The sequence below is a fragment of the Panthera pardus genome, unplaced genomic scaffold, assembly GCF_024362965.1.
Source record: "Panthera pardus isolate Hobbes unplaced genomic scaffold, ASM2436296v1 HiC_scaffold_3, whole genome shotgun sequence".
Classification (NCBI taxonomy): domain Eukaryota; kingdom Metazoa; phylum Chordata; class Mammalia; order Carnivora; family Felidae; genus Panthera; species Panthera pardus.
The window spans coordinates 1,069,216-1,094,263 of NW_026526876.1; the positions used below are offsets into that span (position 1 = coordinate 1,069,216).

At 60.0% G+C, this 25,048-nt stretch overlaps 1 protein-coding gene across 4 annotated transcripts in view; it reads right to left on the minus strand.

The window, feature by feature from the left end:
* Positions 1-5,172: 5,172 nt before the first annotated feature.
* Positions 5,173-25,048, minus strand: part of PEMT (phosphatidylethanolamine N-methyltransferase) — an 82,889-nt gene continuing 63,013 nt past the window's right edge. For all 4 annotated transcript variants that reach the window (XM_053892429.1, XM_019413262.2, XM_053892428.1 and 1 more), the window contains 5 exons: positions 23,432-23,547; positions 10,726-10,871; positions 8,075-8,186; positions 5,679-5,753; positions 5,173-5,471 (listed from right to left, as the gene is read on the minus strand). In XM_053892429.1, coding sequence (XP_053748404.1) covers positions 5,414-5,471; positions 5,679-5,753; positions 8,075-8,186; positions 10,726-10,871; positions 23,432-23,547 — 507 coding nt within the window. In that variant the 3' untranslated portion in view covers positions 5,173-5,413. The remainder of the gene's footprint in view (positions 5,472-5,678; positions 5,754-8,074; positions 8,187-10,725; positions 10,872-23,431; positions 23,548-25,048) is intronic.

Here is a 25,048-nt window from a genome sequence, read left to right on the forward strand (position 1 = left end):
CCCAGCAGCCGCAAGGGCGTCGGGTCTGTAGTCCCGGCTGTGCCTCTGACCCTTCGTGGCTTGGGGCAAGGACCCCACCCGAAACACGCATCCACACAGACCCTCACTCTCTTTGGGCCTCAGTTTACCCAGGAGTAACAACAGCAGTCCAGTCATAGCCGCGGCGTGATCGCAGGCGCTAAGCAGTGCTAGGCCCCCTGCGCAGGCCCTTGCGTACCCACCTTCTCTCCACCGTACGGAGAACCAGCCCCCGCCGAAGCCCCCTTCCCGTCTGCAAGCGCGCGCCTGTTCCCCGGAGGCAGCGTTGGCGCCGAGGTCGGCGCTGCGCGCTCTGGCCGCCAGAGGGCAGCAGAGGCCCCGCGGGCGCAGCAGGCAGGCCGCAGGCGCCGCTCTCCGGGCTGGAGCGGGGAACGGGGAACGAGCGGCAGGGTGGGGGTCCGCGGAGACGCGGGGCGCGGGGTTCCAGGCCGGGATCCAACATGAGCCGTTCACCGCCCCGCGCTCTACTGCGGGCCTCGGCGTCTCCTTTCGCCCAGCCGGGGATGCTCTGAAGCCGGACAGGGATTTTCTGGCGGGGGCTGTCCGCATCCGCATCCTTTTCCTGGGCGGACCTACAGGACCAGAGACTTGCCCTTCGTTGGTCAGGCCTCGGCCAACGTCCCCTCCTCCCTCCCCCGTAGCATTTTGTGTCTTGAGAGTCTCTTGGGCGAACATTCCCATTTTAGAGCTGGGGAGCTGGGCCTGCCAGACACGGAGTGAGTGAGCTAGCGAGCGAGTGAGTGCATGAGAAGGCCCTGGGCACAGAGCAGCCTCTCGCCTTCTCTGCGTCCCGGGTTCCTCTTCTGGAAGATGGCGGTTCTGGTTCCCATTGTGGATGAGAAAGTCCATGCGGTTTAGGGGGCAGGAACTTGGTAGTAATAACAACAGTAAATGACCCATGAGATTGCAGGGCTGGGAGGAGCGGGGCGCAGGGGCAAACCCAGCAGGCGGCAGATTGATCAGTAACCAGGAGTGGGTTCACCTTATCCGGCCTCTCTGTGACGAGAGTTCCAGCTGAACCTCACACCCTCCGCAGGGCGATGCCAGAAGAAGGTTTCTTTGTGCCATGCACTTTTACATGGTTGCTTCTGGCAGCCTTAAGGAGCAGGAGCTATTACTGTCTGTATTTTACAGACGGAGAAACTGAGACTGCGGGGCTGGGGCTTGAACCCAGGGAACTGGCGGTCCTGGCTCTTAACCACCGACGGCGCCCCTCCTGTGGCTCTGTCCCCCACCGTGGGACATCCGTGGCCCTTTTCTCAGAGTACACCCCCCATAGCCCCACCCCCTCCACACTTGTCCCCAGGCCTCGTGTCTCCTGTTGATGAGGGGGTTCGAAAGCACGTATCACAAGAGGAGCACCCGAGGGCTCACCCCTTGGGTGTCCTTTATGCAGGAGTTATGTGACAGGCCAGCTGGACTGGGTCCCCCCACCCCTCTTGACCCTGCCCTCCCCATCTGAGGTGAGGAAGAACTGAGCCGGTGCCCTGCACGCAGGGCCGCTGCGGACAGTGGGGCAGGGCTTTTCCCCACAGAAAGGGACCAGACAAGGATGCCAGCAGGGGTGGTCACGGGAGGGGCTCACGTCACCCCCAGATGAGGGGCCCTCCCTCTGCCTCCCGCAAAGGCGCCGTATGGGCAGCTGGGCTCTGAAATCCAATGGCTTCTGGCTCCTTCCTGATGGCCCGTGCCAGGGGGCCAGAGTCGAGGTGGCCTCTACTCCTGGGAAGGCCACCGTGATGAGCAGAGGCTCAAGGGCGGCAAGGTCAAGGATTTGAACCCAGCTCTCCCTAAGGAGATCCAGTGGGTGGAACCCAGCCTGGATAGAGCCTCCCTCCCCCATCCCAGGGCATATGTCAAGGTTGGTGCTGACATCGTGCACCCAGCCCCCTCCAGCTGGTAAGCGCGAGTGGCAGGTACTGGGCCCAGCCTGGGCTCTCAGCCACAATCCCCGGTACTTTCTGGGCACGTCACCCCACCTCACAGATGCCAGGTTATGACTTGTCCTAAGTGCGCCGAGTTAAGCCCTGAGCGCATTGGTCATTCATTCCCCAAATGGATGTCCCCCAAAGCCTATGCACCTGCCCACCACTGTGCGTGGCCCGTGGGGCCTCACTCCCCCAGGGAGCAAGCAGGGGTGAGGCTTGCTAGTTTGGGCTGCCTCTTTTCTGGCTTTTTTTTTGCAAAGGCCTACCTCTTTGTTACAAAAGTAACACATGCTGATGTTTTTGAAGCATTGGAACTTCAGAAAGGAGCTGAGCGAAAGGAACTGGAAGCTGGACCCCCCCCCCCCTTAATGCCCACACCTCACAGGAATGAGGCCAACTCTGAGGCAGGCACCCGCCCCTGCCCACCGCCAAGCTCTTCGTTAATTGAATTACGCTTTTCTGTTCTTCGGGGTGGCCTTGGTGACTTTACGGCAAGGCCCTGCCACAGGCTGACTGAACCCGAGTGGTCCTGGGGTGGGGACATATTTTCAATAGGTGAGCCCTGTGGTCAGGCAAGACACACATCACCATCAGCCTGTCTGGTCCGCCCGTGGACATTCTGGGCATCGCGCTGGGGGAAGGGGGGACATGTGCACACCTCCCCTGCTCCCCCCACCCCAGCTTCCCAGCTTCCCACCGCCCACGTCCCGCCAGCCCAAGCCTTGTTTTTATGTTGCCCAGGTTAACAACGGTTACAAATGATTTCCTTTTCTGTGTGTTTGGTCATAAAGCAACAAACAGCATTTGTGAGGCTGAGCCTGCTTGTAAATATCATTTACTGGCAGGGCAGCAATTTTCCTGCTCAAAGTGAAATGGGAACTTTTAAAAATATTTGACCAAACGGTGAGGGCACGTTGGACAGTGGACAGCTGGCCCCCAAGGCAAGAAATCTGCAACACGGCAGGGCCTGATGGTAAAGAGCAGTGTAGGCATCCTTGAAAAGCTATTCGAGGAGAGCGCCGGGCAGGCCCCCGTCAGGGGTGGAGGTGAGTGGCTGTTTCCCGAAAGAACGCTGTCGTGCCAGCCGGAGCCCATCCCCGCCAGCCCCTTGCACAAAGGTGTCCTATGTCACCCTGGTCCACAGCCGCCACCTGAACGGGAGAACGGCAAAAAAGAGCTGGTGTTCCCCTCGGACAGGCTGCCTTCATCAAGCCCAGATCACAGCTGTCTGGCAGCCTGAGCTCTACTCCCTTTACAGCAGACCCTTTCAGGGGAGCCAGCTCAGCACATGTCTCTGGCCCCACCCTGGGCCCCTCCTCCCACAGCCGTGTGGACCCATGGGTCAGGACACCTGGGGCTTCTGTTCTGCCCTGACATTGGGGTGGGGGTGGGGGCAGCATATCCTTAAAGGCTATGTGTGCAGAGGGACCTGTGGAGGAGTAAGCTCCCTGCTCTTAGGGGTATGCCAGCAGAAGCAGGGATTGAAGCATCGGGTAAGATCAGACTAGATGCCTCCTGTGGGCCCTCAAGGACTGAGATAGACTCTGGATTCCAGAAACCAAAGAAAAGGGCTCAAGGAGCTCCCTGGGTGACAGGGGAGGCCCAGCCTGTACTGCTTGGGCGGTAGGTGCATTCACGAGGCAGGCATGGCTACGGTGGCCCCTTTACAGAGTGGGGGGCTGGGGCTTTAAGAGCCCGTGGGCAGGTGGAGTCTGGGCTCACGGCAGTTTCCCAGCACGAATGAGGGAAAGGCGGATCCTGTGTCCTTGGAGGGCTGGCGGCCTGCAGGTAAGCCTGGGGCCAGGAGGAGGGGCCGGCCAGCCCTGTCCACTAGACTCCACAGCCAGGCTTGACCAACAGGCCCCACGTGATCACATGGCCTGCTCCTCTGGTGATTTGAGGCTCACGAGGGATTAGGAGAGAAATGTCAGCATTAACCAGAGATGCTGAGTTCACCCCGGGGGGTGGGGGGGTGAAAGGAGACTTGGGTGCTGGGCCCAGGACCTCCGGTTCCATCCGGGAACCCCGACCCCATGGCATCGGGATCCCCCACCTCTCCTCGACGCCTCCCACCTCAGCGGGAGAGAGGGAGTGTGAGCTTGGGGTGGGACAGACCTGCGCCTCCGGGACAGGTCACCGAGCCTATGCTGCCAGACGGGGGTGACCCCAGCCCGTGTGGTAGTCTCGAGATACAGCCAGTGAGGGGCGGGGCCCCAGAGCAGGTGCTTGCCGAATGTCCGAGGTCCAGCCGGCCCGGCCCTTCCCCTCCCCCTGCAGGCTCAAGCATTGCTAGCAGCTCTGGGGGAGCACGTTAGCCTCACCGGTCCCTTCCCACAGCCCGTTCCACGTCAGCCTTCAGGGGCATGATATTTCCATCCAGTGCCAGGCCCCTCATAGGCCAAAGGGGGTTGCGCTGTCACCACATTTGGGCTTTTCTGTTAGCCCTCAGATCACCGCACAAGGATGATGTCTCCAAGGCCAGCTCATCTGGGCTGGACCTGGTGGCTTGGGGTTCAGAGAGCATGAGGGTCACAGCCCAGCTTTCTGCAAATGCCCCAGGGGGCTGCCAACTGGGCCCACTCATTGGCCCGACCCCACGGGGCCCAGCACCTCCTGGCTGATGCTCCTCACTAGCTGGGTCCTTAAACAGCCTGCTGCTTGTTCTGACCACAGGGCCTTTGCATTCACCCTTCTCGTTGCCTGGAATCCTCCCATTTGCTCCCCCTGCTCATTTGGGTCTCAGCTCAAATGTCCCCTCCTCAGAGGGCCCCCCACCCCGATCTCCTTGGCTGACGACAGGCTCCCACCCCCACCATGTACCATCATGTCACCATTTACATTTTCAGCATAATGTGTTTCAGTCTCTGACGGCAGCTCACAGAGGCTGGGAGCTCCTTGGCGTGTGGGGCTGCTGGGTCGTATGAGGACACCTCCACCTGGAGGCTGGGCTGGCTCCCCAAAGGAAAGGGACGGAAGACGGGGTGCTGGGGCAGGGGGTGAGACGGGAGGCACAGGAAGCTCAAACATCTGGGCAAGTCCTTGCCCTGCCGAGTGCGGATGGTGACGCTGGCCTCAGGGTTGAGAGGCTTCAGGCAGAAGGAGGGCCACACCAGCCTGGCCTGGAGCCCTCAGGGGAATGCTCCCTTCCCAGGAGCCCCAAACTCCTTCCCCATCCCCACCTGGCCGGACAGAGAGCCCAAGGGGATGCTGGCGTCAGGGTGCCTTTATTGTTGAGTTAGGATGTTCTGGGGGCAGCGAGGCTGGGGGCTCAGTGGCCAAACGGCAGTATGTCCAGGGCCCCCGAGGCAGAGGTTTCCAAGGCACTGAGCGGCCCTCATCAGGCGCAAACACGGAGCCGCGGCCAGGCGCTCTGCTCCCCACCGCAGGGCTTGGCACTCGGGGCAGGCCGGGGCGGCAGACCCTCAGTGAAGTGGCCACAGGCCCGGTCAGCTCCTCTTGCGGGACGAGGAGGCTTTCTGCTGGTAGATCTGAGCGGTGAAGGGCCTGTGGGGAGGGGGAGGGGCTCCATCAGCAGGTCTCGGGGGTGATGCCACCGCCCCAGGCCGTGCCCCCCACGGCAGCGTGGACAGGAGGCCCGGGCTGCCGCGTCACCGCCTGCCCGGCCCCCCAGGCCCCACTGGGTCCGCTCTGAGCTTCCTGTCGGCCGCTCGGCCGGTCACACTCCTTGTGTGTGACGGCGGGCCTACTCACTCCTCGTACTGGATGGCGACCATGTAGATGAGGGCCACAACCACAGTCAGCAGCAGGCCGGTGGGGCTGGCGTGCCTGTGGAGAACACACTATCAGCTCCCGCGCCCGGCCTTCTCTCTCGGACCAGGGCCCCCGCCGTCCCGGTCCTGACCCGATGACCGCCGGCTGACCGCCTGTCCGGCCGGTAGGGCTCGGTCCTCCAAAGGGGGCCCACGCTCCCTTTTTTCATGTCCCCGGCCCCCGGCTCAGGACGTAGCAGGGATGAAAAGAACGTCCAGGCTCTCTCTCAGACTTGCCCGGGTGGCCAAGCATGTCCTTTTCTGCAGAGGACGATGTTCCGGCAGGGTGGGGGTGGGGGGGGGGGGGGGGAGGGGGGGACAAATGCTTTGCCTGCCCTCCAGTGACAGTGTTCTCAGGGTGTTTTCTAGAAACGGGTCCAGGGCCCCCCAACCCCCAGCTGCACGTGGAGGGTCTAGGGGACCCTTCACAGGCTCCCTGCTGGTGACTGCCACACAGAGGAGCCCGGGTGCATCTGCTGTCCAGCTGGTCCCGCTTTTTCCAGTTACCTCTGATCCCAGAGGCTCCACAGGGGCCGGGCTACAGCATCCAGGTGGCCGGGAGGAGAGAGGGAAACTAGTTCATGGGGCCACACAGAGCCCGGGAGCCAGCAGGGAACACGGCCCCAGGTGGGCTCTGTGACCCCCGCTCTACCTCCTTCACAGAAGTCCCAGGCTGGGGGCCCCGGGACTTGTGTGCACCGTGCGGAGACCCTCTGCCCTGCCCACTCTCCTCCGCCCAGGGCCTCACCCTGTCTCTTTGTCTGGGTGCTCCAGCAGAGCCTGGAGTGAGCAGAGCCTCCCCACCCATAAGTTAGGCACCCGAGGAGCTGGGGAGGAGGCCCAGGAGGATGGAGCCAGGGGGCAGGGGCCTGCACCCCCCGGGACAGCCCCCACACTGGGCCCTGGGGTGTGAGCCAAGCGGGTACCCCTTCTCCATTACACCCGCACGAAACTTCCCCACTTTCCACGTGCTCTCACACTCTTGACCTTGACACCCTAACAGCCCTGTGTAGAAAGGATCCTCTCCTTCTGCAGACGGGGAGGCTGAGGTCCAGACTGACCCACATGCCTGGCCCCGAGCCTGAGGTGATGGCAGGGCTGGCCCTAGGGAACCGGCTGTGCACCTTGGGGAGTGGGGTGTCCCACTCGGGCTAGGAGGTTGGGAAGGTGGGGGCCCGGAGACAGCAGGAGGCCCTGGTGCCCAGTGCCCCCAGGAATCCTGCTGCCCTGGGGCCCACCAGGGCTCCCCCAGCCGTGGGGCCCCTGGTGGGAGACAGATGGGCTGCAGGAGGCCTGGAGCAGCCCTGCCGGGTCAGCGTCTGGCAGCCCCAGGCAATGGCGCATCTCTAAGGAGCTCTCAGACGAAAGGAACGGAAAAGGGAGGGAATGTTGGGTGCGCCGGCCCCGGCGGGAATCAAGAGGCTGCAGGGTGGGGCCTAGGGAGATGTTCTGTGGCCTGAGGGAATCTAGGGGCATGGAACCTTCCCACTGCCTGAGTCAGGTGAGAGGGGCTGGGCTGGGGCAGGGGGACAGGTCCCTGCCAGACCCACAGGTCCCCCTCTAGCGCCTTGCGCTCAGAGCCCAGGGCTCCGATCTGGGCTGCACCTGAAGGCAGGGGTCGCGAGGAAACATCCCGCTCCCGACACGCCACCATCTGAGACTCGTCCCTTGGTGTCCTGGAACCTTTCTGGTCTCTGGGAGCACCTGCAACATTCTAGGCACGTGGTTTCGAGCGCCCAATAAAAGCAGAACGCTTTCTGCTGAAAAACTGCCCACGGAAGAAGCCCTAACGCAGAAAATGGACAAACAGGAAGTGCTCCGGGGGGGGGCGTGGTTTGAGGCCCAGAGCGCACAGCGCCCCCTATGCCTCGCCACCTGGGGCCTCTGGACAGCGTGAAGGTGAAGCATGAGCCCTGGCGGTCACTCGGGACCTGCCGGCCCTAATGTTCCAGGACAGGGTTGGCAGTCTGTGGTGTGTGGGCCAGGAATGATTTGTACATTTTTAAATGGTTAAAAAAAAGAGAGAATAGACTATCTCACGACACATGACAATTCTATGAAATTCAAATTACAGTGTCCAAGAATGAAGCGGTGTTGGTCCCCGACCACAGCCATTCATTTACCTACTGGCTCGCGGCTGCTTTTGAGCATCCGAGCTCTGCCTATGGCCTGGGAGCCCCGCCTCTCCGGCCCTTCAAGAGAAAGTTGTGTTCTAGGATGTTGTTTGTTTCCATGGAGAAGAAAGTCCCAAGGAACACCTCGGCTCCACAGATGACAGAAGGCTGGCCCGTCTTCCTCAGGAGGCAGGGAGGGCGGGCAGGAAGGCCCGATACTCACATAATGGCCCAGCCCAGGTAATTGGCCGTGCTGCCCCAGTACATGGGGTTGTCCAGGATGTTGAATGGGAATGTGGTCACTCTTGCCTCCATGAGGATCCCGAAGTAATCGCCTGTGGACAAGTTGGGGCAGGACCGGAGGGTCACAGCCTGGCTGCGCAGTTACTGAGGGAGGCCCCCAGAGTGGGCACCACAGGTCTGCCCTCCAGGAGGCTCCAGCCCAGCCAAGGAGCAGGTTGTACAGCGTACTGGGTCAAGGGACACCCCAAGCAGTGGGTCCACTCGGGTCACCAGCATGCAGACACCTCACAGGGCACAGGGTCCTGATAGGGCTAAGGCACTGAGCCTTCCCACACCCCTATCTGCTCCTTTCCCCCGTGCCTTTGCACATGCTGTTCCCTCTGCTTGGGATGCCTTTCCCTGCTCTCTGTCTAGTGAGCATCTTTCCTCCTTCGGCACTTCTCCCTCAGCTGATGTCACCTCCTGCAAGAGGCCCTTCCCTGCCTGCTACCCAGTGTTTCTGCCCCCAGATCCTCCCCTCTCACCCAGTAGGGGCCTGGGTGAGCTCCTCCCACCCCAGGGATCCAGGGGGCCTGCTCTGCCTCTCCACCCCAGCTGCCCACCACGGCCTGCAGCCAGCCCAGAGCAGCCGGTCGCAGTGGAGAGTGCGACCATCAGACGGCCGACCCCGGACAGGCCTATCCTCCACCCCTCCGAGACACGGGTGACGAGGCCTCACGTTGAGGCCGCTCCAAGAGGCACAGGGACACGGTCTCTGGCACTGGCCGGTAGGCAGCCCACACCGCCACGGGCACGGTGCTGTTCATCCGAGGCAGAAGCAGGGCAGGGGCAGGCAGAGGAGTCCGCTGTCTGGGGACAAAGGGTGCGGGGGGCACAGGAGCTGCCCGGGGGCTGCGGAAGGCTTTCTTCCCAGGAGGCAGGAAATGGGGCTGCGGGCCTGGAGGCGGATGGCACAGAAACCCGCTTTGGGGCTGACTCACAGGAGGGAAGTGGCCGCTGTGCCCTACATCCAGAGCCCAGCGGCACTTCCCGGCCGTCTCTTCCGGGTGGCGGTGTGCCGCCGGTGACTGCTATTGTCAGGCTCCTTCCCACTGCCCGCCCACCCTGCCTGGCTCCTCTGGGCGATTCGCCTCACACGGCCTTGACCAGGTCCTGCCCCGCACGCCATCCGGGGCTCCACCGGCTCCTTCCCAGCTCTGTGCCCACACCTGTGCCAGGCCCGCATGCCACGGGGCTATTCACTCCTGGTCTTCCAGGACCTGGGCTGGACAGGACGGCGGCCCTCCTCCCTCTGTGGCCCTTGGCCCCGGCTCTGTGACGCCTACACCGTGATCCCCACCTCCTCCCTGTCCCCACCTCACTATCCAGCCAGTCCAACCTCCTCATTGCTGGGATGAGACCTTTCCAAGCCCTCCTATGGCCTCCACGTGCCCAGGAGTGAAGCCTCGGGCTCCTGCATGGCCTTAGGGGACACATGTGATGTGGCCCCACCCGACCTCCAGCCCTCGCCTGACTGCCTCTCCCCCCACCCCCGCCGCCACCACCACCGCCCCACACACACACCCCGGCCAACCTGCCTGCCATTCTGTCCCGGAACTTGCTATTTGCTCTCAGGCCTCCTTCCCACTGGCCCAGTGCCCCACCCCCACCTGGCAGACCCAGGAGCTCCCACCTTCTCCTCCCAGGTTCCCGCCTACGTGCCCCTCCCCTAGCACTAAAGGCATCCTAAAGCTCTGGCCTGAGCACGAGGCGCTAAACCACCTGCGGGCCCCACTGCCACAGGTGCCCAACAGGGCCCAGGCCGGGCCTCGGCACAGGCCTCCTGCACACGCCGCTCCCAGAGGTCTCGTCCGCCTGTGAACACAAGCTCCTTCAGAGCTGCAGGCTCCCCGCTGCAGCCCGCAGTACCCCGGGGCCCCAGGCGACTGTGGATAGAGAGACCCAGGCAAACCAGGAGGGTGCCGGGGACAGCCCTGGGCACTGGAGGAAACTGAGGCCAGGTCTATGAAGTGGGCTGGGGGCTGAGATTGGCGAGGACCCGGGAACCCCCGGATCAGCCCATCAGAGGGGTGGGCACCTCCCACATGCCGGCTGCCTGCTGGGCCCCCTCTGTGGGCCGCCGCCTCCTTTCCGTTCCCGGCCCCAAGACTGCCCTTGCTCTCCAGCCTCCCCGGCTGCTCTCTTCCTTGGGCTTCCAAGTTGCTAGAAGCTGCTGAGGTCATGAGGACCTCTAGCTAGGACAGCACTGGGCTCCCGGCCCAAAAGCACCTGAGCCGTAGGCAGTGGGAAATGCAGAGCAGGAACGGCACCCCCTTATGCCACACCCGATCCAGACCCGCACCAGCCCTGGCTTGGGGCCCAAATGCAGCCAGCGGGAATCCCACCTGGCCTGGCGGCCAACCAGCTGGATGAGATAGGAGAGCCCAGCTTCCCAAGCTGACCAGGCAGAGGCCTGGTGGAGGGAAGGCGCCCTGAGCCCCAGAGTTAGTGGCAGAGCAAGAAGGTGGCGAGGTCCTCCCGTGCACCCCACGAAGATGTCACAGAGGGCAGGGAGGTCGGCCCACCCAGCCCCTGCTCCCCACTGAGCCCAGGGTACGTCCGCTCGTTGCCCCCCAGTCCTCGGGGTCTTACCTAGGAAGGTCCCGGTGAAGCCCAGTGCAAAGAAGCTGGAAAGCACAAACGTGCTGCCTATTCCCAGGAGCGCAAGGCCCACGCGGTAGGCCGTGGGGTTATCCAGGCTTTCCATCTTGGGCTGGCTCAGCATGGCCTGCGTGAAGCTGGGGGGAGAGTCAGGAGATCACTGCCGGGGAGAGGGGCTCCCCTAGCCTTCCCCCCCTCTGTCTCCCAGGTGACCCCCAGAATAGCCATTCCAGGGGTCTCAGAGCCTGCTGGGGCCAGGCCGGTAACCCAAATGAGTGAGGTAGGCTGCAGGTGGCTTGTGGTGCTCCTGGAGAGCACCGTCCTGCCCCTGCAGCCCCCATCCCCCTCCTGCCACCAGAGAAGTGACCAGAATGAGAAGCCTGGGCCCTCCTAAATTTATTTTTTTAAGAAGCCAGAAATCATGACTTGTATGTCAAATACTCTAATTATTAGCAATAGGCAACAATAACTGCTTTAGACTCCCGTGTGACAGGGGGCTCGATTCAGACCAGAGACCACCAGTTTGCAAACTCTGATTCCTGTCCAGTTAGAACCAGTACTTCAGAGGCAAATGTGGCTCAAATCAGGAAAGATGCATGCCCCTGGTTGTGCTCACGTGCCCTTGCACTTGGCAGAGCGTGCGTGTGGTGGGTGGCATCGCACGCCCCTAGAGTGGACACAGTGCCCAGAAGCCTGGGGCACACTCTGCCCCCTTTGCGGCCTCCACAGTCCCTGGGCAGGGCTGGCTGCATCCCAGGTGGCACCTCAGAGGCCCCTTAATGTCTTCCTTTCACCTCTGAAATGCCCCCACCAAGCTCCTTTTGGGGCCAAGCCATTGGAGGCCTTGTTAAATGGCAAGTGATGAAAACAGGGGGGAAGGGACTGGGCTCGTGGGTTTGGAAGTTCAGGTTCTCCAACTGGCTACTGAAGGTGGGAAGGTATGGTGCAGGCAGGGCAAAGTGACTGGGCTCATGGTAATGCATAGAAGCAAGGTTCAGGGTCTGCCTCACTAGTGGGAGCTGGCACTGGGGGGGGGCATACTCAAAGGAAATGATGTGCGTGGGAGCAAGTGCATGCGTGTACCACTAACATATAATTCCCACTCCCCCATGATCATAACACTCAGAAACAGACATGGGGCTCTCCTGCCTCATGCAGGACAACTGCTTGTACTCACTCTTTACTAGGTACCTCTTAGCTGGGCAGCTCACTATCTACCTACCCACCCACACATCCATCCACCTATCTAGCCTCTATCCATCCACCCTTCCATCCATCCACCTACCCATCCATTAGTCTATCCTCCATCCATCCATCCATCCATCCTTCCATCATCCACCCATCACCCATCCATCAGTCTATCCTCTGTCCATCCATCATTCCATCCATCCATCCATCCATCCATTCATCCAACTATCCTCTATCTATCCATCCATCTTTCCTTCCACCGACCCATCCATTAGTCTATCCTCCATCCATCCATCCATCCATCCATCCATCCTTCCATCATCCACCCATCACCCATCCATCAGTCTATCCTCTGTCCATCCATCATTCCATCCATCCATCCATCCGTTCATCCAACTATCCTCTATCCATCATCTTTCCTTCCACCGACCCATCCATTAGTCTATCCTCCATCCATTCATCCTTCCACCCATCCTTCCACCCATCAATCTATCTATCTATCCCTCCATCAACCCATCCATCCACTCACCCATCCATCTACCCATGCATCCATCCATCAGTCTATCCTGTATCTATCCATCCGTCACAAGGTACCTCTGTTTGCAAGTCTCTTTCAAGCAGAACAAATTCACCATCCTCACTCATTCATTCCACTGGGAAACTCAAATTATCATAAAACCATCCTGATTTGAGCTAAAAACCACCCCCTTCGAACTCTCTTCCCCAACTACTTTCAGCTCTTAGAGAACAGAGGCTGCTTCTGCTTCGCTCAAGTATCTCCCAGGCACCTGGCACGCACCAGACAGGACGGGTTATGGTTCACATCAAGTGGAGGAAAAGCAGCACCCGCTACCCACTCCCTCCCCTTCCCGCTGCACACAGAGGCCAGCATGGTGACCTGTCAATCAGTGGCACACGTATGTCAAAGCACACCTATACACCGGTCACGCTGCCCACGCCCCCGGCTCTCCACCCACCACCGCCCTCCCTCAGCCTTCCGGCCGCTCAGGCTCAGGGTCACCCCGAAGGTCCAGGCTAAGCCGCTGGGATCGGCTCAGGGTCATGCACACCCTGTTGTTGTCCGTGGTCACCACACCCATGCCCCACCCCTCTCTGCCCTCACCTGACTTTCTGGGAAACCAGCAGCCCTCACCTTCTGGGCAGCCCCGTGACGCAGGCACACCTTCAGCCCTGCAGACCCAGCAGCTGAGGCCGTGGAACAGGCAGCTTCCCGCCCAGCCTCAGCACCCTCCCCACCTCTCCTGTGTGTAGGAGGGCGCGGGCTCTGGTAAGGCTGACCGCCCCACCCCGAGTGGGGCTCACCTGCACACCCAGCAGAGACGGAGTATGTACGTAGGTGGGTGGGGTGGGTGGGGGTGATGCTCAGGCCTCTGTGCTCTTGTGGGCTCGAGTGAACCCCCCACCTGGCCCCTGGCAGGTTTAGCACCTGTTCCTCCCTGCCTGAGGTGCCCCCTGGCCCCCAAACCGAGGGAAATGAGGCAGAGCGGGCACCCCCTGGCCAGCCCAGCATACCCATCTGCCTCGAGTGCTCTGGGGGGGGGGGGGGGGCACCTTATGGCAGCCCAATAAAAGAGCCCCTGGCAAAGAGCGGCACCGATTTTCAGACTTGGGTGCCCCGAACCTTGGCTCTTGCCTCTGTAGACGGTGACGGTAACCCCTCATCACCCTGTGTCGAGCTGCAACCGATGGCTGTGCACACTCTGGTGAGCGTGAGACATGCCGGGCTCTGCTATGGGGCTTGCGGACAGTGGGAAGGACAGAGGTGTGAACGCAGGGTGACACCGTGTGATAAAGCACCAGGCGCCACGGGATGGGCGGGCACACCTGACGGGTCTAGGAGAGGCCTCGGCAAGGCTCAAGCTGGGATCCGATGAAGAAACTCATCAGGAGAAGGGCAGAGAGAGAATTCCAGAAAGAGGAACAGCCCAGGCTGAGGCTGGGGGCAGAGCCCAGCACAGGAGCTCGGTGTGAAAGCAGCCTGCGTAAGAGGGCGCGCCCTGGGGTCGTCTGGAATGTGCTCTGGTGAGTGGAAAGTCACTGGCGGGGAGGAGCAGAGCAGGGGACATCGTCAGCTACTGCAGCAGGAGGGCAAGTACTGGGGGCCCAGGGGGCCGAGGGAGCCCCGCCACCGCCCAGAGGGGACCGATACGGGGTTCCAGAGAATCCGGCCTCGGTTTCAGGCTCCGCGCCGGGCTGGCTCTGGTTCCTCCACCAGAATTCACTCACATCCTCCAAGAAGCCCGTGAGTCGCCTGGCTCTGAGCGCATGCCGCAAAGGCAGCGATGAAAATGGAAACTTCTCGCTGATGTGCTGGCCTGGAGCAGCTTCCCAGGGGGATGGCCCTGCAGGAGAAGCCATCTGCTTGGAAGCAGATGGAGATTCCTAACAAAGGGAAGATCTAGGGCCAGTGATGGGCAGAAGGCCCTGAAGCGGCTGGGCAGCTGCCCAAGACTGGACCCGGGCCTCTGTCCACGTGTGGCTCCTTTTCCATGCCTTCTCCAGTGGGAAGAGAGGAAGAGAAGGGGCCAGCGGAAAGCACCTTCCAGGCTCCTTCAGCACCCACTCCCCGCAAAGCTCTGCAGGCCATTCTCTCTGGGGTCAGCAGAGAAAGCGGGCAAGGCCCTTCCCGAGGGTTCTGTGCAGATGCCCTGTGCACTGCCTGGCCCACGGGCTCTCTGGGACCACAGGCGTCAGGTTTCCTGGAAGGGCAGGGCCCGGCCCCAGTCAGGTGATCCGTCGTGTTCTAGATCCTCCATTAAGCCGGGAAGGCACAGTCCATTCCCTATGGAAAATTAATGGAGGGATGAGTGGCTCTATGAGCCACGCTTCATAATAGAATGAAATAACAGGAGGCAATTTCCTTTGGAAATATTCTGCACCGGGGGTGGGAGTGGAGAGACTCATTCATTTGTCTCGGGTTCTATTTTTAAAACGTGGATTGAGCTTTCGGTCACCCGTGTGACTTGAGGATGTCTGTGCTCTGCTCCCCTGAAATCCCGGAACCCAGAGTGGAGGCGGACAGAGGGTGTCGCAGCCCGCTGTGTCCCCACCACACCCCAGGCACCCGGCTCGGCCAAGAGACCGGCCGGTGGCCATGTCTGTCTGCAACTGACCAGCGCTGACAAACTTCTGCCCTTCGAGGACGCCCTCACGTGTTCTCCAGGCGAACCTGAACGGCGATTCACTTCACAGTCTACCTTTCAGGCTTAGGTTAGCGCGCTCCTCAGGGTCCAGCCACGCTGAGCAAAACGATTCATGAACGCTGGCGTCTGGTGCGTGGACTTATTTTTTTCCTAATCCACATTAAAATAAACCTACAAGGGGCGCCTGGGTGGCTCAGTCGGTTAAGCATCCGACTTTGGCTCAGGTCATGATCTCACGGGGTTCATGGGTTCGAGCCCCGCGTCGGGCTCTGTGCTGACAGCTCAGAGCCTGGAGCCTTCTTCAGATTCTGTGTCTCCCTCTCTCTCTGCCCCTCCCCTGCTCATGCTCTGTCTCTCTCTTTCTCAAAAATAAACATTAAAAAAAAATCTTTAAAAAAAAAAAGTAAATAAAATAAACCTACAAGTGCTAAAGCAAAACAAAACAAAAATGTTCTCCTACATAACCCCTTGAAAAGTCATCAGGTGTCTAGAATTTAGGGCTATGATGCTGTACTGATCCCGCACATTTGATGAACACATCACCTTTTCAAAGTGTCTCCAGAACCCATCACAGCCAAGAGAGGGTCTGTCTTATCTTACAAATCAGGAAACAGAGCGCTTGGGGGGGTGGGGCAGGGGAGGAGCCCAGGCCAGAACCAGCCTCTTAGTGGGCCTCAGGGGGCAGAGGGGTGGGCGGGCGGTTGTGCTGGGGGCAGGGCCCTATTTTTGCCTTATTTTTGCTTTTGCCAGCTGGAGGTCCTCGGCCCCCACTACCTGGGCCTTGACCCCAATATCTGGACCTACCCTGTTGAGATGCAGCGTCCTCGAAATCCAACAGTCAGGCCCCGTGTGCCTCAGAGTAGCCTAACCCAGACTCCCCGGCCCCCCTCCTGGTCAGCAGCCAGTTCTCCAGCTCTCCCACCTGCACTGAGGGGCTTCAGGTCTCTGCTTCCAAAGGTCCCGACACAGGCCCCACCCACAGCTCCCCTGGGCCCAGGCAGGATACGACAGAACTCTAGGCATTCGAGATGAAAGGTGTCTGAGGGGACCCCCTCATTCCCACGTCAGTCACTTGCCCAATCACAGGACTCTGAGTCTGCGTGGACCTCTGGCTCCTCCCCAGCTCTGGCCTCCATCTCCACCTGCCTCCTGCCCCAGCCTCCTCCTCCTGGAGAACCTCCACTGCATATCCCACGTCTAACCAAGGCCCTTCCCCAGCCTGCAGAATTAAAGCTGACCCCACCTGCTCCTCCTGTTCCCGCCGCCTAGAACTCCTTTCCACCACGGGGTGGGCAGGCCTCCAAGGGGCTCCCCAGTACCGGCCCGCAGAATTCCTCCCACTGGGTGTGGGCTGCCCTCCGAACACCAAGGCATCACTTCCTGATGGGGCTAAGTGAGGGCATTTCCAGATGTAATTACAGTTCATTGGAAAGGAGATTACCCTGGTCAAGTGGGGATGTACTGGGGAACCTTTCACAGAGGGCCTGGAGGGCAGAGGGAAGTCCAAGAGACTTTTTCCCGCTGGCCTGGAAGAAGTCAGAGCACTGTGCCGTGGGGAGGACCACATTCCCGGCAGCAGTGGGGACACTAGGAGCCGAGCACCGCAGCCCTACAGCAACAGGGATCTGAGTCCTCCCGCAGCCCGGGAGCCCCAGGGAGGCCCCACCCCATTTTCCAGCCGCGCTCTCACGGAACCCTCTGACAGCCCTCCACTGCAGTGAACGGTCCCCATCTGCCCCATTTGCTGGCGCCTTTGCGTGGCCACTTGCCCGTCGGGCCTGCCCTGTCCACGTCCTGTGAGCGGTTCCAGCAGGGCCCTGGATTCAGGAATGACTGGCACACAGATGGCAACAGGGACAGAGAGCCACACGTGCTGACACCCACCAATCTGGCCAGTCCGTGCACGCCGTGCACCTGCCCCCGGGGCAACTAGCACACGGAGGGGGAGAAGGCGCCCTGGCCCCGGCGCCAGCCCTGTTTCTGCTGGAGGTGCGCCCCACGCTGCGAGTGGAAGTCACCTGCTCCGCTGTCCCCATCCTTTCATGTCCCTGTTTTCACCAGACCTCGGGCAATTCTGAAGGGTCCTGGAATACAGCTCCATTGAGGGACTGATCAATATACCTGAGGCCCCCTGAGGCCCTGTGCACCTGCACATCTGCCGTGAGGCCCCGATCCTGGTGGAAGGTAGGCAATTGTAGTGCCAGCCCCGGGGAGCCCGGGCCTCGCCTGGCTGTTCACACATTGCCACCTTGGCTCCAGGCCACCAGGCTCCCACTGAGACTGGCTGTGCAGGGGATGCAGCCGGCAGGGAGGGGGCTTCACCAGAGGCCCCCCAGCCCGTCAGGCCTCCCTCTCCTTCACAAACAGGTCAGCGCTAATGGCCTCCAGATAAGGAGTCTACTCATCCTGTCCGAGGCCCCCAGACCACTTCTGGTTGCCCGGCTGGGGCAGGCCGGCTGACGAGGATGCCTGGCCCTCCCCCCTGCCCCCCATCAGCGGCCACGGGGCCCTGACCACCCAGCAGACCCACTGCTCAGTGGTCTCTTGCCACCCCTGCCCAGGGCTTTGACAGCCACGTGATCTGAGCTCCATTCAGTTGCGTGCACGTGCTGTATGTGCTCTCTGCCCCCCACCCTGCCTCACTGCTGCTCTCCCCCCACCCCTGCCCCGCCCCGACCACAGAAGCTGTGGCTTCCACACAGATAAGAACAGACACATTGGAAATGTCCAGAACAGGCAAATCCATAGGGACGGAAAGCAAATTCAGATTTTCCAGTGCCCTGGGGTGAGGTGGGGGGGAGGGGGCGTGTGTTTCATGGGTACAGGGTTTTCGTTCGGGGTGAAAAAGTTCTGGAATTAGCCAAAAGTGGTTGTACAACATTACGAGTGTACTAAACGTCACTGAGCTGTATACAGTCTAAAATGGCTAAGTGGCAGGTGTCGTGCTATGTGTATTTTACGACAAAAGAAAAAGAGAACACATCTCGAAGAATCAAATGAAGCCATGTGTGGAAAGGGGTGCTCGGGATAATGTGGGGGGGCTGTCGGCTACGGGCAGGAGCTGGTCTTGCCAGGATTCTCACCAGCCTTTCTGGAAGCCCCACCCACCCGATCACCAAGCTGGCAGAGGGAAGGGCAGTGGGAGAAGGGCCAGAGGGGAAGGAAAGAGCCTGCTGGTGGGGAAGGTGAACAGAAAACAGTCCTGCCTGTGAGCATCCTCTCTCTCCTCCCAGAAACTTTCTGGGGTGGCCAGTCCAACCAAGAGAAAAGTCATGGCCCGGAAGACAGACCCCGGGCCACACCAACACCAGTACCGAGAAGCCAGGGAGAAGGGAGAGCTGAGGAGCTATCATCTATAAGAAGCTGGACACGGCGGGACTTCCTCCCAGCTCTCCCAGGCCCCGGATGCAAGAATAAGCCAGAGAGGACTTTGCTGGTGTATACACGTCTGAAGGTGGCCCTGTCTGCTTGGTCTCCTAGGAACCCGCAGTGCTGGGCTGGGGGCCTGCAGGAAGGAGGCACCCCTGTCAGGAGACCAGGGACCTGGGGCCTTCTAGCTCTTGCCGGAGAAGTTGCCTGATCCAGGCATCACAGATCCTCCTACTTCCTACTGGCTGCCTAGAATGAAGCGTGAAGGTCTGACCGTCACTGCCCCAGCCCGGGATCCCCTGCTTGGCCACAGCCTCGGCGAGGAGCCGGTCAGTGAGGGACGGGTGACCCCTCCTGGGAGAGGATCAAGGACTCCTTCTCCGTTTCAGACAGGAGACCAACCCGGCCTCAGTGACCTGCTCAAAGCCAGCCCATCGAGAGCAGAGCTGAGGCCCACCCAGGGCACCTGCCCCTCCCCCAGGCTGCTCTGACTCCCACCGTCTCCCAGGGTCCCGGACGTCATCCTCCAGGTGGACCTGGATGTCCAAAGACAGCAATGGGACTTTCCTTTCATGGAGAGCAGGGGCTGGCAAACCACAGCCTGTGGCCAAATCTGGCCCCGTTGGCTGTGCTTGTAAATAAAGTTTTATTGGAACGCAGTCACACTCAACTCTTTACATGCTGACGGGCTGTCTCCAGTAGTTACAACAGAGACCGCATGGCCCTCAGAGTCAAAAATACTTATAATCTGGCCCTTACGGAAAAACTTTGCTGACACCTGACACGGAAAATCACACAGTTATGGATCTGAGTTAGAAGGGATCTTAGTCACCCACCAGTCCAGGGACTGACAAACTTTTTCACAAAAGGCCAGAAAATAAATATTTTTCAGCTTTGTAGGCCGAGAGGCAAAACCTGGGATACCATGTAGACACTTATAGAACCATTTAAAATGAAGCTGTGTATACAAGTCAACAGCAACAACCTGACTTAAAAATGAGCAAAGGACTTGAATAGACATTTCTCAAAGGAAGATAGACAGATGGCCAATAAGCACGTGAAAAAACGCTCAGGGGACACAGATCAAAACAGTCCACACCCTTAAGGATGGCCATTATCGGGGCGCCTGGGTGGCTCAGTGGGTTAAGCTCAGGTCACCATCTCACGGCTCGTGGGTTCGGGCCCCGCGTGGGGCTCTCTGCTGACAGCTCGGAGCCCGGAGCCTGCTTCGGATTCTGTGTCGTCTTCTCTCTCTGTCCCTCTCCCACTTGTGCTCCTTCTCTCTCAAAAATAAATAAACATTAAAAAAAAAAAAAGGGACGGCCGTTATCAAGAAATAATAATAGCAACCACTGGCGAGGGTGCGGAGAGACTAGAAACCTCGAACAAGGCTGGTGGGAAGGTCAAACAGCGAGAAACGGTATGGCAGTTCCCCAGAAAAGTCAACCGCAGAACTACCGTATGCTCTTCTAGGTATGGAAGAATCAAGGGCAGGGCTGGCCCACGTCCACAGCAGCACGAGTCCGGGAGCCGACAGGTGACAGTGGCCCAAGAGTCCGTGCCCGGATAGATGGGCACACAACACGTCGTGTCTGCTTATGAGAGAATATCATTCAGCCTCAAGAAGGAAGGGTAGTCTTTAAAAAAAAGTTGCGAATCCTTTTGTTTTTTATTGGTTTTACTGAGACAGAATTGACATATCCCCTCGCGTGAGGTTAAGGCACACGGCGCGATGACTTCATGTATGCGTGTTATAAAATGATTAGCAAAATAAGGTGGGTTACACCTCCATCCCCTCACATAGTGGTTGTGTGTGTGTGTGTGTGTGTGTGTGTGTGTGTGTGCGCGTGCAGAGAGAATTTCTAAGACCTACTCTGTTAGCAACTTTTCAGTATACGAGACGGAATTAAGCATATAGTCCTCATGCTGGGCATTAGATCTCCAGGACTTGCTCATCTTCTAACTGCAATTTTGTCCCCTTGAACCAACATGTCCCCCTACTTCCCCCACTCCCGGGGCCTGGCTCCCACACATCTACTCTCTGGTTCGATGAGTTGGATGCTTTGAGATCCCACATATGAGCGGAATCAGGCACCGTTAGTCCTTGTGTCTAGCTCATTTCACTTAGCATTGTGAAGCAGATTCTGACACGTGTTCCAACAGGGACGAACCTTGAGGATGTTGCGCTAAATGAAATAAGCCAGACGCAAAAGAGGAAATACCGTCTGATTCCACCTGCACCTAGAGGAGCTCGTGAGACGTAAAAAGGCAGGTGGCTAGTGGGCTTGGGCCTTTGGGGCACCGTTTGCCAACCCCTGAACTAGTTCGACAACTAGTTGGGAGGCAGAACAGAGAGGGTATGGGATTCATTCATTCATCCATTCACTCATTCGTTCATTCCGAAGGGTGAGAGTGTCTGCAGGCCCTCTGGGCAAAGGCTCCTCAGGGAAGAAAACAAAGGGAAAAATCAGTTAAGCTGGAGAGTAGCTAACAAGGCTGGACTGCGCCACGATCGGGGCTGCGGAACAAGGAAGGAGCCTGTTCGGGCCGCCCTGCCGGCTGAGTTTTCCGAGTAATTGAGGGAGGAACCCCACAGGAGAGTTAGGCTGGTGGGCAGCACAGGAGGCCCGAACATGCCCAGCAGCCAACGGGGAGTGCGGGTCTCGTAACCGGAGCAGACACGAATTGGCTGTTGCCGCCTGCACAGCTTCTCTGCTGGGAGGGCACCTTCCTCCACACCCCTTCCCCTCCCTCCCCCCCCCCGCCCCTTCTCCTCTCTTCCCCCCACCCCTTCCCCTCCCTTCCCCACATCCCTTCCCCTCTCCCTCCCTCTCCCTGCTTCAGCACCCCTCCAAGTGGGAACCCAAAGGGACATCCGTCTCAGCTGCACAATGAAAGAGGTTAGCGCAGGAGGGCAAAGTAGCCCCTTGCAAATTGAAACCCGACCCGGTACGTGAATTCACTGCCCGGGCTCTGACCCCCTCCTGGCTCCCTCTTTCCTACCACATCACAGGTGTGGCCTGACCCCACAATCTTCCCCAACCTAACCCCACGGGCCACCCCACCTGAGCCTGTGCCCAGCCAGGCCAGGGACACCGAAGGATCACCGGGGGTGCATGTGCAGGTGACGGAGGCAGGCCCCCCATTTCATAGGAGCCCTGTGGTCACATGCCGGTCAAGGCCAAGAGTGGGCTGTCTGGGCCAGACCCTCTCTCCCCGCCCCCAGCACCCCAGGCAGCCACATCCCCATGGGTGAGCGCGGTGGGAGGGAAACCCAGACCTCTCTGTAACCCTGGCACTGTGACCACAGCAGAGTGAGTGAGGCCCAGGGGAGAGAAGGAGCGAGCAACTCGTTTACGTGTCTGGTGCACTCCTCAGTGTTCAGGCTGCACTGGAGCCTCGGAGCCGTCCTGTGGCCTCTCTCTGCAGGCCCTGGTGGGGACCCAGCATGCACTGAGACCAGGGAGCCAGGACAAGGGCAAGTTCTCTCCAGCCCTCTACCCTTCCTCGGCCTCACCACGGTGACCGGCCCTCCTCCCGGCCCCGGGAGTGTGTGCCTGGAATCCAGAGAGCAGCCCTGGGGCAGGACTCACAGAGAAGCAAGCCCCCCATCTGCCAGAGGGGGCCTGGTCTCTCAGCTTGGGCTCAAACGTGCTACTGAGTCCTGCCCAGCTGACGGCAGCCCAGGGCCCCCTTCCATTTTAAGGGGCGACACCCCACTCAGCAAGGGTAGGCAAATAGGACCAACCCCCCTCCCTTGACCCCTCCTACACCCATGAGCCCAGCCCAAGGTCGCACTGGCAGTGTGACCTCCTAAGTGAATGGGATCTTTTCTCCCTAAGCTGCTGTCCACCGTGAAGCAGCCTGGTCTCCCGCCCACATCAGGCTCCGTGAGCTGGAAAACCTCGAACAAACCATTGCTTCCTGCCAAGCCTCACTTTCTTCGTCTGTACAATGTAACCCTTCTCTGCTCGGAGACTACAAATGTGAAAACGCTCCCTGGGGTCAGAGGGCCTGGAAGCTGGTCAGCACACGGGCCATGCAGGCCTGGAGGCACCCTAGGCAGGGCCTCGAGCCAAGCCCCTTGCCCCTCTGTGCGGGGAATAAGGTCTCTCTGGAGAAGTGTCTCCAGTGTCATTTAATCCAGGGCAGGGGCCACGCCCTCTCTGAAGAGCAGGACCCTTGGGATAGCCATCCCTCTCCCCAGGGCCCACAGGGGGAGGCAGGGCGTGGGGAACGTGGCGAGCAGCCGCCACTCGGCTCCCCAGTGATCGCTCCCACGTGGGGGCCGGGGCCACCAGGGCTTCTGATCTGTCATGACAAGTCGGACCTTGCAATTCTCCTGTGCCATCGCTCATTTTTTCCAGCACTGCACGGGCCATGTTCAGTCCACGAGCCAGTGTGGCGCCCACAGCGGTTCTCACAGAGCAGTGGAGGGAGGACCCCGGGCTCAGGGGTGGCCTGCAGGGCACCGCACCTCCTGTCTGAGCATCAGCACCAGCTCCCGCCACCAGGCCCGAGGGCAGCGCTTTATCATCTGGAATGAGTTCTCCTGGCAGGAAGGTAACACGTCAGGTCCAGACATGAGCTGAGCAGCTTGCTATAAAAAGCCTGCGTGAGGCCCAGTCCCCAAGTGTCACCTGCCTTCTGCCCTGACACTTCCTGGAGGGGACTCCTGCAGCAGCTTGGTCTACACATTGAGACTGGGGACCACCTGGCCTTGTCCGCGGTGCTCCTCCGTGCCTGCACCCCAGGCATGTGGCGCGGTCGCCTTCCTGGGGCCACGAGGACTCCTCTGCGGATGGGAGTCTGATGGCCCAGAGAGGGAGGGGGTGACTGCGTTCGGACGCAACGCTCCCCGCATCTGGATGCACCCACCCGCGTAACACTGCCTGCAGGGGCTGCCCCCTCAGGTGCCCTGGATGCCTCCAATGGAAACGGACTTTATCCGGCCGGTCGGCCCGGGAAGCGCTTACCAGTGCGAGCGCAGCACGTTCAGGAGCAAAATGGCAGCACCCAGGGAGTAGCAGGCCAGGTAGGGGGATCGGAAGACCTTGCTCAGCTTGCGGGTTCTCTGTTCCCATCTCGCCACCTAAACGGTGCAGAGGAGAGAATAAGGCAACATAAGATGTTCACTGGGGAGAATCCCGGGGCCGAGGGGGAAGCGGGGAGCAGGTCTCTCTGTGCTCTAAAGCTCTGGAGCCCCCATTCCAAGGAGGGAGAATTGCACGCAGCGGCTGCGTGTGGATCTCAGCCCGTCTGGACGGACCACAAGGGCCTTCTGGAAGCACACAACAAACCCATCGAGCAGCAAAACCAGACCTGGATCAGAAGACGCACGCCAGCCAGAGCAGGGCTCTGACCAGCCTCTGGGCCTCGCTCCAGACCCAGCGTCCCGCCACACACATTCCCGACAGTCTCGGCACATGACACGGAAACAGAGAAGGAGCAGCCGGACAGAGACACACACAGGAGCTGGCGAACGAAGGGAGGCTGAGGGGGGATCACAGACCCAGCGCCTACGCCCCGCCTGCAGGGCGCTCTCACCCCTGGGGCAACCCGCACCCTCACCTCTGCTTCCCCAGCGCCCCCTGAGGCACAGACTTGCGAGTCTTTAATTTTAGCCACAGAATCCTTATTGTAGTTTTTCAAACGGATCCTATCTAGACTCTCAACTTTCAACAGCTAACAGCGGAGTGCAATGAACAGACGGCTCTGCTTGCCTCCAGGACCCCAGCCTCCTTCCGCACACATGCTGCCATTGGACTTCCATTGCACCTGCTGCCCGGTGGGGGGTGGGGGTGGGGCGCGGGGGCGGTGCAAAAAGGCAAATACACAGCAGGGGATGCTGCAGGGGAAGTGGCTGGGAGTCAAGGTGGTTGGTCTCTGGTTATGCGAGCCGGTCACCCACCTGGGCCCTGAATGTGTGTGTGTGTGTGCGTGTGTGTGTGTGTGCGTGTGTGTGTGTGTGTGTGTGTGTGTGTGTGTGAGACATATGGAGGGTCTTGAAGGTCCAGGGGGTCCTCTGTGGTCCTGGGATCCTACAGGAGGACCAGATCCTGGGGGCTGGTGGGGCCATTATCTCCATCACGGCCTCAGCAATGACTCTGTCTGCTGCCCAGTTCCACTTCCCAAACGAATCTGTCTTTCCCGGCAACTAATCAGTGAGACAGTGACTAGCAGATCAAGGCCACTGACTCTCTGACTCTCTCCCTAGAGGAGGCGGCTCCTGTCCTCAGATTTCCTGGGCGGTAGAGGGCTAGAGGGAGAGGGTGTAGGCTGGAGTTTACGGGAAGGAGGTAAGTGAGGTGGTTCCTGGGCCTTCCCCTCGATTGCAGATCCACTGTTGCCATCACTATTCAATTCTCCCAGAAGATAAACAAACCCTTTGTCCGGCTCCAGGCAGGCGGCCTCTGCTGACCCCACGGGAAGCTGGGGCCTCATTCGGACAGGAAGGGTTGAGCCCTCAAGGGGCTGCGAGTGCACCACTCAGTGCCCTGCAGATGGCCACGGGGGGCGCGGGGTCAGACTTCATACTTCTCATGGCCATTTCGAGATTTTTAAAAACATTTTCTGAGATAAAACTCAAAGTG